This window comes from Pinus tabuliformis, chromosome 4_1 (genome assembly GCF_031772625.1).
Source record: "Pinus tabuliformis cultivar Carrire ecotype Pingquan chromosome 4_1, CPIR1, whole genome shotgun sequence".
Taxonomy (NCBI): Eukaryota; Viridiplantae; Streptophyta; class Pinopsida; order Pinales; family Pinaceae; genus Pinus; species Pinus tabuliformis.
In genome coordinates this window covers 296013689-296028502 of record NC_142303.1, presented here as the reverse complement: position 1 = coordinate 296028502, position 14814 = coordinate 296013689, and the positions used below count along the sequence as shown (strand labels likewise).

At 36.6% G+C, this 14814-nt stretch overlaps 1 protein-coding gene and 1 pseudogene across 1 annotated transcript in view; one reads left to right on the top strand and one right to left on the bottom strand.

The window, feature by feature from the left end:
• Window positions 1-941: 941 nt before the first annotated feature.
• Window positions 942-14814, bottom strand: part of LOC149175447 (uncharacterized) — a 66565-nt gene continuing 52692 nt past the window's right edge. The window contains exons 2-3 of the mRNA XM_089422838.1: window positions 1085-1196; window positions 942-1050 (exon numbers count right to left, since the gene is read on the bottom strand). Of these exons, the coding sequence (XP_089278964.1) occupies window positions 942-1050; window positions 1085-1196 (221 nt within the window). The remainder of the gene's footprint in view (window positions 1051-1084; window positions 1197-14814) is intronic.
• LOC149175448 (phosphoglucan phosphatase LSF1, chloroplastic-like) lies at window positions 13764-14330 on the top strand (annotated as a pseudogene).

Genomic DNA, 14814 nt, shown 5'->3' with positions numbered 1-14814 from the left:
CAACATTACAAATTAGTCACCCATATTTGGTAATGGGGTTGACTATATTTGACTATATCTATCTATGTTTAATAGTCAAAATTAATTACCTATAAATGTTATTGATCAATATTAATGATCAAACATATAATGTGAGAATAATACATAAATATAACATCTCTCCTCCCTAAAATGATAAGTTACACAACTAAAAATTCATAAAATATGAAATAATAGAATATATATATATATATATATATATATAACTACTATTTCATTACATTTCTTTACTTACATTTTTTCTTTATCATGATGCCTTCTATTTTTTTCTCATATATATGTATAATCTTGGTAAATAAATGCAGTGTTATGTTATTTGGCTGTCTATTAGATGTATATGTTTAACCTAAATAAAACTTGAACTAATTTAATTTAATTAAATAAAATAAAATCTAATTATTCATGTATCTAATTCTCTCTGGAGATAAAGTATCATAGCTACTTATTCTTAAAAAAATCATAAATCCATTAAAAAATATAATATCATAAATCCGTTCACAAATTTGTATAGTTTCTCTTCATTTCTCTCTCAGGAGGTGTATGATTTTTTCATTTCTCCTCAAGTATGTGACAAAACAATACCAAGCTCAAAAAAAAGAACACCCTTTAGCTGTATTATCCATTAACTTGCTTAAGCGAACTGACCTTTGTTCAACCTTTCTTTCCCATTTTTACAAACTTCTCTTTCAACTCAGAAAACAAATCCATTTAGTATAGCACTGCAACATTTATTCCATTGCTTAAAATAATGGCAGTGTGCACAGCTCAAATCAAATATAAAAGTATATATTAATTAATCTGGAAACTGTCTACAGTCGCATAAACTGTGAAGAAGTGTAAGAAATATCAGAACGCTGATACTGAACTATTCTTATACTCTGATTATTGTAATATATATTTATCTACTTTCTAGAGAGAAACTTCTGCCTCAACTCTGCAATGTCCGTCTCTCCAAACTGATCCTCCGCAATCCAGTCCCCTGTGGTTGGGTCTCTCATCCACAACGCTGTTCTTTTATCATTCCCTCGGGTCTCTCATCCAGAACGCTGATCTTTTATCATTCCCTCCGCCTCCACCTGCCTTATTTAGCCCTGGAAATTCCCGTGCCGCCACTCCGCTTGATCTCATCGCTTCGGCCGCCGCTGACATATAGTGGCTGCATAAAAATCCAGTGAGTATTTTTATATTTCATAAAAATCCTTGCAACACGCAAAATATAATACGAATGAAGTTACTAATGTTTTCGCTCTTTCAATGTAAAACCCTCGGGTGCTGCTTCACTTTTAGTGTGGCCACCCTCTTTAACGGGTTTTCTCCTCTTGGAAATGGATCCAAGAGGGGAAATTGCCCTTTTTTCGCTGAGATTTTGTTCCAAGCTCTAGTTCCCTCTCTAGACAAATAACATCCCAAAGTTAGTGTCATTTAAGTTTATCAAGAAGGTTGATTTAACCTTTGTTGTGTCGATATGAAGCTTCGCATATTATGTTTTATTTCAATGTTTTAGCTTTAGTCGACCGTGATCTGATTGGTTCGTTCAGTCTATGGCTAGATTCATGGATGTACCAAAAAGTTGATGGTAATGAATCGATGTCTATTGACTTATTATTTTTGTGGGCGTTGGTATTTTGTGTTTTATGTCCAGCAAAAAGAATATATATATATATATATATATATATATATATATATATATTTATTTATTATGAGCTATATATTTTATAGAATTAAGATGATGTATTTTAATTATTGGAAATTAGAATTTAGAATTTGATTTTGAAATTGATGTAATTAATGTGGTTTATGTTTGGGTCTTTTTTCTTTATCTATTTCTTTATTTCTAAAACAATAACATTTTGGTGGTAATTGACAACATTTTGGGTAAATATATTGACAAAAATGTAACTAACCTCTTCATTTTTAAAGCAATAACATTTTGGTTGTAATTGACAACACTTTGGGTAAATACATTGACAAAAATGTACCTAAGGCTAGGATGCTTGCTTTTCCTATAATTTATGTGGAAGTATTCAAATCTCATTAGGGGACATCTTTAGCCCATTGTGATAAGGCTCAAGGAGTAGGCTCCCCCACCTTTTTAGAGTCTTAGCTATTATTGAGCCATAAATTCATGGTATATATGGATTATGGCTTGTTGGATATACTCTTGGTGTTATAATGGAAATTGCTAGTGTAACAAACCCTCCCACCCCCTTGGGTTATTCTTGGGGTGTGGGGGGTGTCACTTTAAAAATTAACCTGATCTTCAAGGTCTATTATGAAAATGGGGTCACAAAAATTCTTTTTTCCCAACCTCATTAAGATTCAAAACAAATGCCACCATCGCATTTGGCTCATTGATATCTTTCCGGTGATGTAATTTTTGTCTTAATCTTTTTTCCGGTTTGAAAGTTATGCCCATTTAAGGATTTACTCAATAAACATTGCCACATTAGCAAGCATGGCCATGTGGCAATGCCAAGTCGCATACATAACTTTGCCACATTCCTCAACATCCAGTGTGGCTCTCGCCATGTCATTTCCCCTTAACACCACTGCACCATTGTTCCATACCTCTGGAAATGTGTTGTTCAAACCTCTGTGACGTGACGATTAATTTCATGTTATCTGCTACAAGTTTCATGTCTAAGGCTCTTTGTCGGGTGCTAAAAGAAAGGTGCTAACAAGAGCCTTCTTGTAACACCCCTCTGTTGTATGTAACACCCCATTGCTATCACGCTGAACCAAAGCTAGATTAAGTGTATTAGAAAAGCTAAGGCTGAGGGGTAAAAATGGGAGTAAATATTTTATTACCAAATAAATAAAGATAAATTAAACGCTTGGAAAATGAGACACCAAGAGATGAGATTCTTGCCAAATGAAACCCCATTGGTGAATGGGAATGGATAATTCTTTCATGTAAGACTTCTAGATCAAATTCCAAATAAGCTTAATGGAATGGGAGATAAATATCCATTAAGTTGCTTAGTTGGAGAAACATGCTAAGTTTAGGAAAAACATAAAAGCCTCACAGGAGAGAAATGCGAGCTTTAACGGGAAAAGCCTCACGGGAGAGAAAGGTAAGCTTTTCTGATAAAAGCCTAGGCAAGTGGATAAAAAGATCCACAAAATCGGAACGTCGCTAAAGGAAACCATATCATGAAAGAGGGAATTAAATACCCATTGAAGAGATCAATAAGAGGCAGTTGATCAATGGGCAAGAACTCTCGGCTCGGGGGTGAACTGGAGGAAGTCAATTCTAGGTTGGGTGGTGGTGCTTGATTTTCCAAGTGACATTCTTTCAGCTAATCTAGTTTGATTCAATTACATAAGATGTTTTGTATGTTGGCTCCTTACTCTTTATGTTGTCGAATCTTTAAGCATATGAGTATAATTGCATGTGATATCCTTGTTTATAAGATGATTGAATACTTATGCATGTGACAACTACTGAATATAAATTTAATTGAAGTTAAATTTAGTGATTGGAGCATAGTAGGTGGTTGTTAGTATTGTGTCAAGGAGGTATGTGACAAACTGTATCGTAGAAAAAGTTCAAATATTGCGGCCTTTGGGCCAACCCACATCTGTAAAATATGAATGAGTTGTAGGTCCTATTCCAATGAGTTCTAGAGTAGTGCCCTAAGGCATTAGAATCCATAAAGGTTGAAACTAAATCTTAAAATGATTTATTGGAGGAGGACTTTGAAACCAAAGGTAATTTTGAATTGAGGTTATTTGATTTATGGATTTTGAAATAGCTAAAGTTTGATTTCTTTTAATGTGAAGAGTGGAATCTCCTATATTGCTTAACAATCATGTAACTATTCATGTTTCCATGATCTGATAATGAAGATCATAGACAATTATTAAGGTATTACAAACTCATGTGCATGGATTTGCCTATGTTACTTTGTGCAATGGATCGATAAGATTTTGAAATACATAGACAATGAAGCAGTTAAAGAACATAATAGACAAACACATATAAACACAACAATTTTAATAAGGAGTTCACCCAACACTCCTGGGCTATGTCTCTTGGTCCAGCCTTCAGTGGTGACCTCTATATTATGTCTTCAAAAATAGAGTTTTACAACAGTGAGCTCAAATTGAGCCTCACACAATAGATACAAAACAATAAGGCTTTACTTGGATCCCCCAAGTCTCCTTTGAGTACACAGACTCTCCTTACTGACTCTCTGTCTCTATTACTCTGTCTCATCACTACCTACCTATTTTCTATCAATCTGTGGCTTTAAAGCCAATTGGCGCTGCCTGTTCATTTCCTCTTCTCGGGCTCTCTGGCTTCCTGACCTCTGTTTGCTTAGATCCCCCTCTGAGCATTAGCAATCATTGTTGAACGCTTTCAGGGATGGTGGACACCTGTATTGTAACGGAATGGGTCATCGAGCCTTTGAAATCCTTCGAATTCGTCGTTTTCTATTTACATAGAAAAATACGTTCAAACACAGGAAAAGTCTACCAAACACTATTTATCGGACTTCAAATATCCATAAATCTGCCTTATACTCCTATTGGGTCCACTTGTATATCGACATCACATCTCCACTGTTGATCTGGAAGATCCAGATCCAACGGCTGTGGTTCATTTCGGGTGGCCCTTTCGTACGGGGGTTAACTACCTAATAAGGGTGGTTTTATCTCTCGTCAGCCTGGACACGTGGCAGCCAATGTATGGGCTCGGGTGGAGCCCGACCCAAACCACTTATTGCCTTTGGTCCTCCCGAAATCCTTCCTATTTTGTGATTTCCCTTTTATATTAAAAAAATACATTAAAACATATAATCCCACTCATATCGGACTTGAACAAGTATTCAACAACATTAATAAACCCTTTCTGGTCTGGCTATCGCATTGTGCATATATATATATATCTATATATATATATATATATATATATATATATATATATATATATATATATATATATATATATGTATATAGCCCCGCTCCTCTGTGGTTTGCCGATGCGATATTGCGATGCAATGTGGGTCGTCAATCTGCATGCTTGATCGACGGTCCTCGTTGACCCCGCTGATCGTTGTCGCGTATTCCTTGTGGTCTCCGCCGATAGCCTCCCTTTGCCACCACCGATTGCGATTCGCTGATCGAATCTGGACTGTTGATCGGCTAGATTTCACGGCTCTGATTCAAAGTTGCTTTGACAGCCGATAAGCCTATTTTTCAATGTTTTCTTCATGTTTTTGCCTCCCAATAGTGTAATCTAAATTTTTCAAAAGTTCTTATCATGCGATAGTTTCGAGTGTTTGAAGACTTAGAGGTTTTTCTAGGATCCATTTGGATCACGCCTTCCCATTGAAAAGGTTTTTGGACCACCAAAAGTTGGTTTTTAAGCATCAATCAAGTGAGGATACAACTTCCTCACTTTCGCAATCTCTATCCATCTTGCACTACTTGGTTTTGAACCTTTGAGTCCGTTTTTGAGGTACTCAACATCCCCTTTGCGCGTAGTTTTGACCTTCCTGTCCAAAACTGTATCTTCCTGCAACTCATTGAGATATTCAAGCAACAGATCATCAATAGAAGGAAACCGACTTTGCTCTTCAGGATCTTCAATCAATGAAGGTTCAAATAGTCTCAAGTTCTTTGCATTAACTACTAAATAGATGTGCATGTAAGCTGGAAAATCAAGGAAAAAAGCATTCTCACCAATTTTCTCAAGTATCTTGAAAGGCCCATACCTTATTAGCTTCAGCTTCTTACCTTCACCTTGCGTCCCATCTTTGATGATGTACAGCCAGACTTGATCACCAACTTGGAAGCTATGTTCAATTCGATGCTTATCATGCCTTGCCTTGTACTTGGCTTGGCTCTTTTCCAGCTGTTCCTGCACTGCCTGGTGAATTTCTTGGATCTGTTCAATGAACTTGGTTGCTTTGTCCACATCACTATGTCCATCAACTGCTATGTCTTTACTAAAGACAAAATCCAAGGGATACCTTGGTATAAAACCAAAACAAGTCTCAAAAGGAGATCTTCGTGTAGAAGAGTGTTTAGCACGATTGTAAGCATGTTGCACATAACACAAATGTTCATCCCAAAGCTTGGGATGCTTGCTACAATAGCCCCTGAGCAACTGGATCACTGTCCTGTTGACCACCTCTGTTTGGCCATCTATTTGTGGATGGAAGGTTGTGCTCTTCTTCAGTCTGGTGTCCATTAATTCCCATAGACTTGACCAAAACTTCCCAACAAAGCGGGAATCTTGATCAAATACAATGGAAGTGGGTAACCCAAAATGAATCCAGACATGCCGAAAGAATAACTTCGCTATTTGTTCAGCTGTAATCTGCTTGTTACAAGGTATTAAAATACACATTTTGTTGAACCTGTCCACAATAACATATAAATAGTCATGACCTTTTCTAGACTTTGGCAATCTCCCAACAAAGTCCACGGAAACACTTTCCCAAGGATGAGAAGGAACTGGAAGTGGAGTGTAAAAGCCTATTTTTCTATTGCTGGGCTTGCTTTTAGCACACATGGTACACCCTTTAATATATCTAGAAACCGTTTCATGCATTCTTGGCCAATAACAGAACCTTTGCAGTTGTGCAGCTGTTTTACTTACACCAAAATGACCTGATATTAGAGAAGTATGTGCTTCTCAAATTATGTTAACTCTTTTAGTTTGAGGAATGCATAACTTTCCCAAATGATACAAGAGTTGGTCCTTAACATGATAATCCAATTCCTCTACTTGTTTTCCATGACTTAAGGTCACATATACATCTTTAAAATCCATATCTTGAGCATATTGTTCAATGTAGCTTTCATGCAATACTGAGTTATGCTTAAGTATAGTAGATGCATTTATTATTGGTCTAGACAACATATCTGCAACCTTATTGTGTATGCCTTTCTTATATTTGATGACTAGATGAAACTGCTATAGAAGACCCATCCACCTATAGTGTCTTGATTGCTGCAATTTAGTTTGTGAGTGCAAATATTGAAGTGGCTGATGATCAGTATGTATAACTGTTTCTTTGCCTGTTAGGTAATGCTTCCACCTTTTCACACTTTGTACTAATGCATACAATTCTTTATCATATGTGGGATAATTAACTACTACAGAATTAAATGTCTCAGAATGATAACATATGGGTTTACCATGTTGCATCAACACTACTCCCATGGCATAGTCAATGGCATCTATTTCAATCTTGAATGGTCTTTGAAGATCTGGCAATGTTAGTACTACTGTTGTACTAATTTTTTCTTTCAAGGTGTCGAAGGCTTTCTGCTATTTGCCTCCCCACTGAAACACCTTATTCAATCCTGTTAAAGCATGTAAGGGATCTCCAATCAAGGAAAAGTTAGCAATAAAATTTCTCCAATATTGTGCTGCTCCTAGGAAGCTCCTAACTTCTGTAGCAGATTTGGGTTTAGGCCAGTTCACAATGACTTCAACCTTAGAGGGATCTATCTTCAATTCACCACCCCCTAAAATATGACCCAAATAATCAAAGATGTTTTGCTAAATTCACAATTTGATAACTTAACATAGAGATTTTCTTTTTTCAAAACATCTAGAGTTTGCTTTACATGCTTCAAATGTTCTTCCCATGTTTTACTGAAAACAAGAATGTCATCTAAATATACAATTACAAAATCATTAATAAAAGGATTGAGTACATCATTCATAACTCTCATTAAATTGGCAAGAGCATTAGTTAAGCCAAACGGCATAACCAACCATTCATATAGCCCTTGCTTTGTTTTGAAAGAAGTCTTCCATGCATCTTGTTCTGCAACTCTGACTTGATGGTAGCCACTACGCAAGTCCAACTTGGAAAAGTAAACAACTTCTTTCAGCTGATCTAATAGATCATCAATGCGAGGAAGGGGATAATGATTCTTGATCGTTATTTTATTCAGTGCTTTGTAGCACATCCTCCATGAACCATATTTCTTTCTCACCAACACGATTGGAGATCCGCATGGTGACGTGCTTGGTTTTTTGAACCCTTTCTCGAGCAGCTCCTGTACCTGCTTCTTGATCTCTACATTCTCTAAAGTGGATAACCTATACATTCCGATGTTACGCAATGGAGCATCTTGCTGCAAATGAATATCATGTACAATTTCCCTTTTGGGTGGCAGACCTTTAGGTTCTTGAAATAGGATATCATATTCTGAAACAACTGTTTCTAAATAATATTTTTGTTTAACATCACAACCTTCAAATATATTGGTTTTATCAGGGTTCTTTTCTTTTACAACCATCGGTAAAAATTGCTTGCATGAATTTACAATTCTTTTCATCTGCCCTGAATTTATGAGAGTGTACTTATTTTTGAGTTTATGAGCTCTTATAATATATTCTATTCCATCTTTGGTGAGTTGATACTTATTTTCAGATCTATAGAAAATGGCTTTTCTATCATATACAAGTAAGGACTTCCTAAAACAATTCCACATATATACAAGGGAACGATATCTAACTCAACCTCATCTACAAATGCTGACCCAAAAGAAAACCTAAGTTTACATTGTCTAGTCACTTGTAGCTTTGCTTTATCACATACCCAAGCTAATCGATATGGCTTATTGTGAGGTGTGGTTAGTAATCCCAACTTCTTTACAATTGCCTCAGAAACCAAGTTTACTTGTGAACCACTATCAAATAAAGTATCAATCTTTTGATGCTTGGAAATAACTCTAATATGAAAAAGCTCATGTCTTTTCCTCTCATTTTCTTCATTATCAATAGTTTGTGTAGAATTACTAGTAGATGCATTAGAATTTTTACCTTTTATACCTGTAGCTGTGATTGTTGTTTCATCACCTAAGTCTGACCCCAAATATTTCTGAATAACAACAATAGTCTTCTTCTTCTTGCCATCGAACTTCTTGGGTTTCAACTCTGGATGCAAAGACCAGAAATGTTCATCATCGTGTCCATCCTTCTTGCAGTGAGTGCATAAAGGTTTGTCTTTCTGTACAACATTTTCCTTCCTCTCTTTCCATTTCTTCTTCCTCTTTTCCTTGTTCTTTCTTGTAGTGGGTTTTGATGATCCCCCAATCTCTGGGTTCACATTCTTGCCTCTAGCCTCCAGATGTGTAGCCTGAATGGATACCTCATCTATGCTAGTGGGGTTAAACATGAGAATTGTGTGCCTAAAATAGCTATGTAGACCACCTATATACTTTAGCAAAGTTTCAGGTGAGTCTAAAGAAAAGCCTAGAATTAAAGCTCTTTTTCTAAATTCCTGGGTATAGCTTTGTACACTTTGCCCCTTTATTTGGTGAAGAGTTTGACAACTCATTATGGCTTGCTACATATAAGCTAGTGGATAGAATTGTTTTTTAATGGCAGAAAGAAATTCACTCCAGGTAGAAAGAATTTTACCATGCTTCTTCAAATCAACTTGTGTCCTGCCTTCCCACCACACTAGGGCAGTTCCTCCAAGGCGAAGGCTAGCCAGCTGAATCTTTCTCCTTTCTGAATCGATGTTCTGCACCCTACAATATACATCAATCTGTCTAATCTAGTTATCTAGCTTTTCTGCATTTAATTCTCCATCATATATTGGCAATTCAAACTTTACATCTAATTTAATCAAAGGGCTAGAAGGAGGTGTTGATAGAGGAGGCTCTTTCCCTTTCCCTTTGCCTTTTGAATGGCCATCTAGAAGAGTTTCCTCTATTCCTTTGTCTTTTTTGGAGGTTGAAGTATCTTCACCTCGACGTTTCTTAAATTCTTGATACATCTCTTCTACCATGGCTCTCATGGTCATGAAACTGTCCATGAATTGAGAGTCTAATTCCAAGGGAATTTCTTCTGCCATTTTCCTCCTAGGATAGAATATTCCAATTTCTGGGTTAGTCTCAACCAATTCTCCTTCTCCTAATTTGGGCTTTGACCTAGTTAGCATTCAACAATCCACCACAACCTTGTCTAACCTTAGCAAACCTAAAGCTCTAATACCACTTGATCTGATAATGAAGATCTTAGACAATTATTAAGGTATTACAGACTCATGTGCATGGATTTGCCTATGTTACTTTCTGCAATGGATCGATAAGATTGCGAAATACATAGACAATGAAGCAGTTAAATAACATAATAGACAAACACATATAAACAAAGCAAGTTTAATAAGGAGTTCACCCAACACTCCTGGGCTACATCTCCTGGTCCAGCCTTCAGTGGTGACCTCTCTATTATGTCTTCAAAAACAGAGTTTTACAATAGTGAGCTCAAATTGAGCCTCACACAATAGATACAAAACAATAAGGCTTTACTTGGATCCCCCAAGTCTCCTTTGAGTACACAGACTCTCCTTACTGACTCTCTATCTCTATTGCTCTGTCTCAGCACTGTCTGCCTGTTTTCTGTCAATCTGTGGCTTTAAAGCCAATCAGTGCTGCTTGTTTGTTTCCTCTTCTCGGGATCTCTGGCTTCCCGACCTCTATCCGCTTAGATCCCCCCTCTAAGCGTTAGTAATCATTGTTGAACGCTTTCAGGGACGACAGCCACCTGTACTATAACGGAATGGGTCATCGGGGCTTTAAAATCCTTCGAAATCGTCGTTCTCTATTTACACAGAGAAATACATTCAAATACAGGAAAAATCTGCTAAACATTATTTATCAGACTTCAAATATCCATAAATCCGCCTTATACTCCTATTGGGTCCACTTGTATATCGACATCGCATCTCCACCATTGATCTAGAAGATCTAGATCCAACGACTGTGGTTCATTTCGGGTGGCCCTTTCGTATGGGGGTTAACTGCCCGATAAGGGTGGTTTTCTCTCTCCTCAACCTAGACACATGGCAGCCAATGTATGGGCTCGGGCGGAGCTTGGTCCAAACCACTTATCGCCTTTGGTCCTCCCGAAATCCTACCTGTTTTCTGATTTCCCTTTTATATTAAAAAAATACATTAAAATATGAAATCCCACTCATATCGGACTTGAACTAGTATTCAATAGCATTAATAAACCCTTTCAGGTCCGGCTATCGCATCGCGCATCTATATATATATATATATATATATATATAGATATAGATATAGATATAGATATAGATATAGATATAGATATAGATATAGATATAGATATAGATATAGATATATATATACATGTATATAGCCCCCTCCTTTGTGGTTTGCTGACGTGATATTACGATACAACGTGGGCCGTTGATCTGCACACTTGATCGATGGTCCTCGTTGACCCCACTGATCATTGTCGCGTATTCCTTGTGGTCTCCGCTAATAGCCTCCCTTTGCCACTGCCGATTGCGATTTGCTAATCAAATTTGGACCGTTGATCGGCCAGATCTAACGGCTCTAATTCAAAGTTGCTTTGACTGCCAATAAGCCTATTTTTCAATGTTTTCTTCATGTTTTTGCCTCCCAATAGTGTAATCTGACTTTTTGAAAAGTTCTTCTTATTCGATAGTTTCGAGTGTTTGAAGACTTAGAGGTTTTTCTAGGATCCATTTGGATCATTTGAATTGCACAAAAGGATCACTTAAAAACAGAACGAGTCTGAAACCCTGATTCAGATCACTAGATATTGAAGAAATAAGGGTAGAATCAGTTTCGAAGGTTACATGCCTATATTGAGTTTTTTTCAAGCAATATTTATATATTCCGATGAAAATTTTGTTCTTATAATTGCTAATGATTTTGTAGGTTGTAAAGAATGCATGGTGATAAAATAGATTGTGGATGTATTTTCTATAGTTGTAGGTAAGTATTACAGCTCTGTTTTGACGATCTAATTATTTAATTAGATATGTCGTTATTGTGAAGTATGTATGAAGAAATAAACACGTAAGAGCCAAGGTATGGGATATCTATCATTTATCTCAAATTAGAATGTCCACATTTACATATAATCAGAGAAGTTTTTTCACTTTAAGTTTGGAGTATTCAACGTTTTCTTATTATCTCTCTAAAGTATTAGAAAATGTCAACGAAGAAGAGAGACAATGATTGATGAGGAAGTATAATTGTGCATGCGAAAGAAATTTTTTTTATCACCAACAAAATCTTTATGTGTTATCGATACAATTTTATAGCTATGATATGAAGAACACATAGGAGATTATATATATAGAAACAAATCGAGGGTTCGTGGACCCAAGTCGAAATCTTAAAAAAAACAAAACAAGGAGCAACGCCCAATGGATTATGTCACTACGGTGAAGCTCGATTGGGCAACGGTTTCTTGGTTCAAGAAATCATCTAGAACTGCATTCAACAATAGCCTAGCTGTGGAATTCTCTATAGCTCCTTGAATTAAGATTGTTAACAAGTAAAAAGTGATTTACAATTTGAATGGCTCATGCATGCCATTGGTATATTTTCTTGTGTCTGCAAAGCCTTAAACATAATTGGTAAATGAAGCCTTTGAATATCGAAATTTGCTGCAAGTGATTTTCTTATGAAGATCATACTTGCAAATGCTGTTGAAGTAGGCTATAGTCAAACTGTTAAATTTCACGCATAAAGAATTGCTCACGTATGTATACCTTATATTTATGAGCAGGCATGTTTAGATAATTCATATTTGGAAAGCTTGAAATAATGTATTTATAATACATATAGGATGAAATTATATTCCGCTATACCAACGATGACAAGTTTCTAGCTCCCTGCAATGTGGTTTGAAATATAACGAAGAATTGACGAATTTAAAGTATTATTCGTCTGCAACGCTTGTTACTCTCTCAATGGTAGTTTGACTCTGAGTGGTGTCAATCAACACTAGCCCAAATAGTCAGAGGCCATGATACTCTAGAGAGACATCCAAGGCACTGGTATTACCAACCTATTGTCTATTTGATAAATATTTATGCCTTCTGTTCAAATTGAGTTACTGCTTCTGAACCTTTACAAAACCCGTGCCATTGAGCTCTGTGGCATGCCCGGTTATGGAAACTTTAGGAAGCGTGTTGTTTTGGTAGATTTAAAGCACAACAACACCTTCCCAATTGGATTGTTGGAGAAAATATCCTTGTCAACTATTTTGTTTCCTTTTCTTGTTCGTGCACTAGTGTTGATTGAGTTGCGCACATGTAAAAATAATGAGCATACGCATTCCAAGAAACCACTAAATCATTGCGTAATATTATACGCTCACAAGAGCATTCAGTTTGGATAATGGTTATTCTTATGGGCACACCCATAAAAGCATTCAGCTGGATGATGGCTATACGTATTGTCATGCCCATAAAATCATTTAAATTGGATAGTGTTTATCCTTACTTTCATGTGGACATTTCAAATTGACAAAGTCTCGTTAACCTCATTTTCTCCTTGCACAGAGGTTACGCGTACATGATGTATGCCTGATAATTTTGATCAATTGGTAGTTTCTTCGATATAAATATTACCCTTGATCAATTGGTAGTTTCTTTGATATAAATACTACCCATACCCATTCTTTGGTATTGAGTTTCATCTTCTTCTGTATTGGGGGTCTTTTGCTTCTAAATTCTTCAACGGGTGGCTCATTTGCACCAAATCCAAAGCTGGCTATTAGTCCAGAGTTTTCTGGATAGGTAGCCTTATATACACATCCTATCATGTAAGCTTCCTTCCTACACACAAAAAATTGCATTTGCAGGGCAGAGACAAGTAATAAGAAATTTTGTTTCATGACATTTGACCAAGGTCACTCGTCAACCTTCTATCGGTCACTCGTAAGCTTATTTCCGATCATGTTGGCTGTCATAGCCTCACTACTTTCTCATGCCCTCTCAATTCATAGAGATGGTCGCATATTCAATTCCCCTCCCCTTCTTTCATTCTCATCGACGTCCACTAGAACAAAAAATTCAAAGGCATTTGTAGCCATGAGTAGGGCCACGACTGACCGCACTTCTCCTGTGAGGCAAATTCTCTGGCACGCCACTACCACCACCAGCAAAACCAACAACACTGTGGCATCCAGCGAGGAGGGAGTGGGATAGGGAGAGGAATCGGGATCGAACCCCATTGATATGCAAGTAGATGAGTATGAGGTGGTGCTGGAGAAGCCCATCGGCCTCAAGTTTTACAAAGGTTCTGACTGTGGCACTTACATTGATGTTATTGCTCCTTGAAGCAATGATGATAAGACCAAAATGTTTACAGTTGGTGACAAAGTTATTGCTACGAGTGTTGTATTTGGGATAGAAATATGGCCTGCGGCTCAATATGGCCACACAATGTACATTATCCACCAATGAATTGGACCTTTACTAATGAAAATGCAGAAACATTATGATTGGTTTCCAAACCACTAGGTAGCAATAAATAAATATTGTATTTGGGTATCCACACACCAATGAAATTATTACATCTATATTTTTTTTCATAAAGCATCCCATAAGAATATGAATACCTTCTGCTATTTTCTCCTCGGAGTTGTTTGATTTACATTAAGCTTTGAAGGTTGTATGTTCATCCTTTCTAGTTTGCATAAGAAGAGTGTTTTGGAGGAACGAGGATAATTTCCAAACTCATTTGTGTGCTTACATGCATGGATAGCTCATATTTTCACTAAATACCATGATTTAAAATTAGTTACCTAGTTTTAGATGTTTAGAGTTGAGTTGGATGAATGAGCAAATTTGTATTATTTGTAAAGTATGCTTATTGTATTGAAAGTTTGGATGGTGGATTTTGGTGGTGTGGTCATCATGTCTTATAAATATGAATGAAAGTGTTGAAAGGAGTAATGGTGGATAAAAAAAGTTTGAATCCTAGGTTTAATTGTGTGCTAATAGG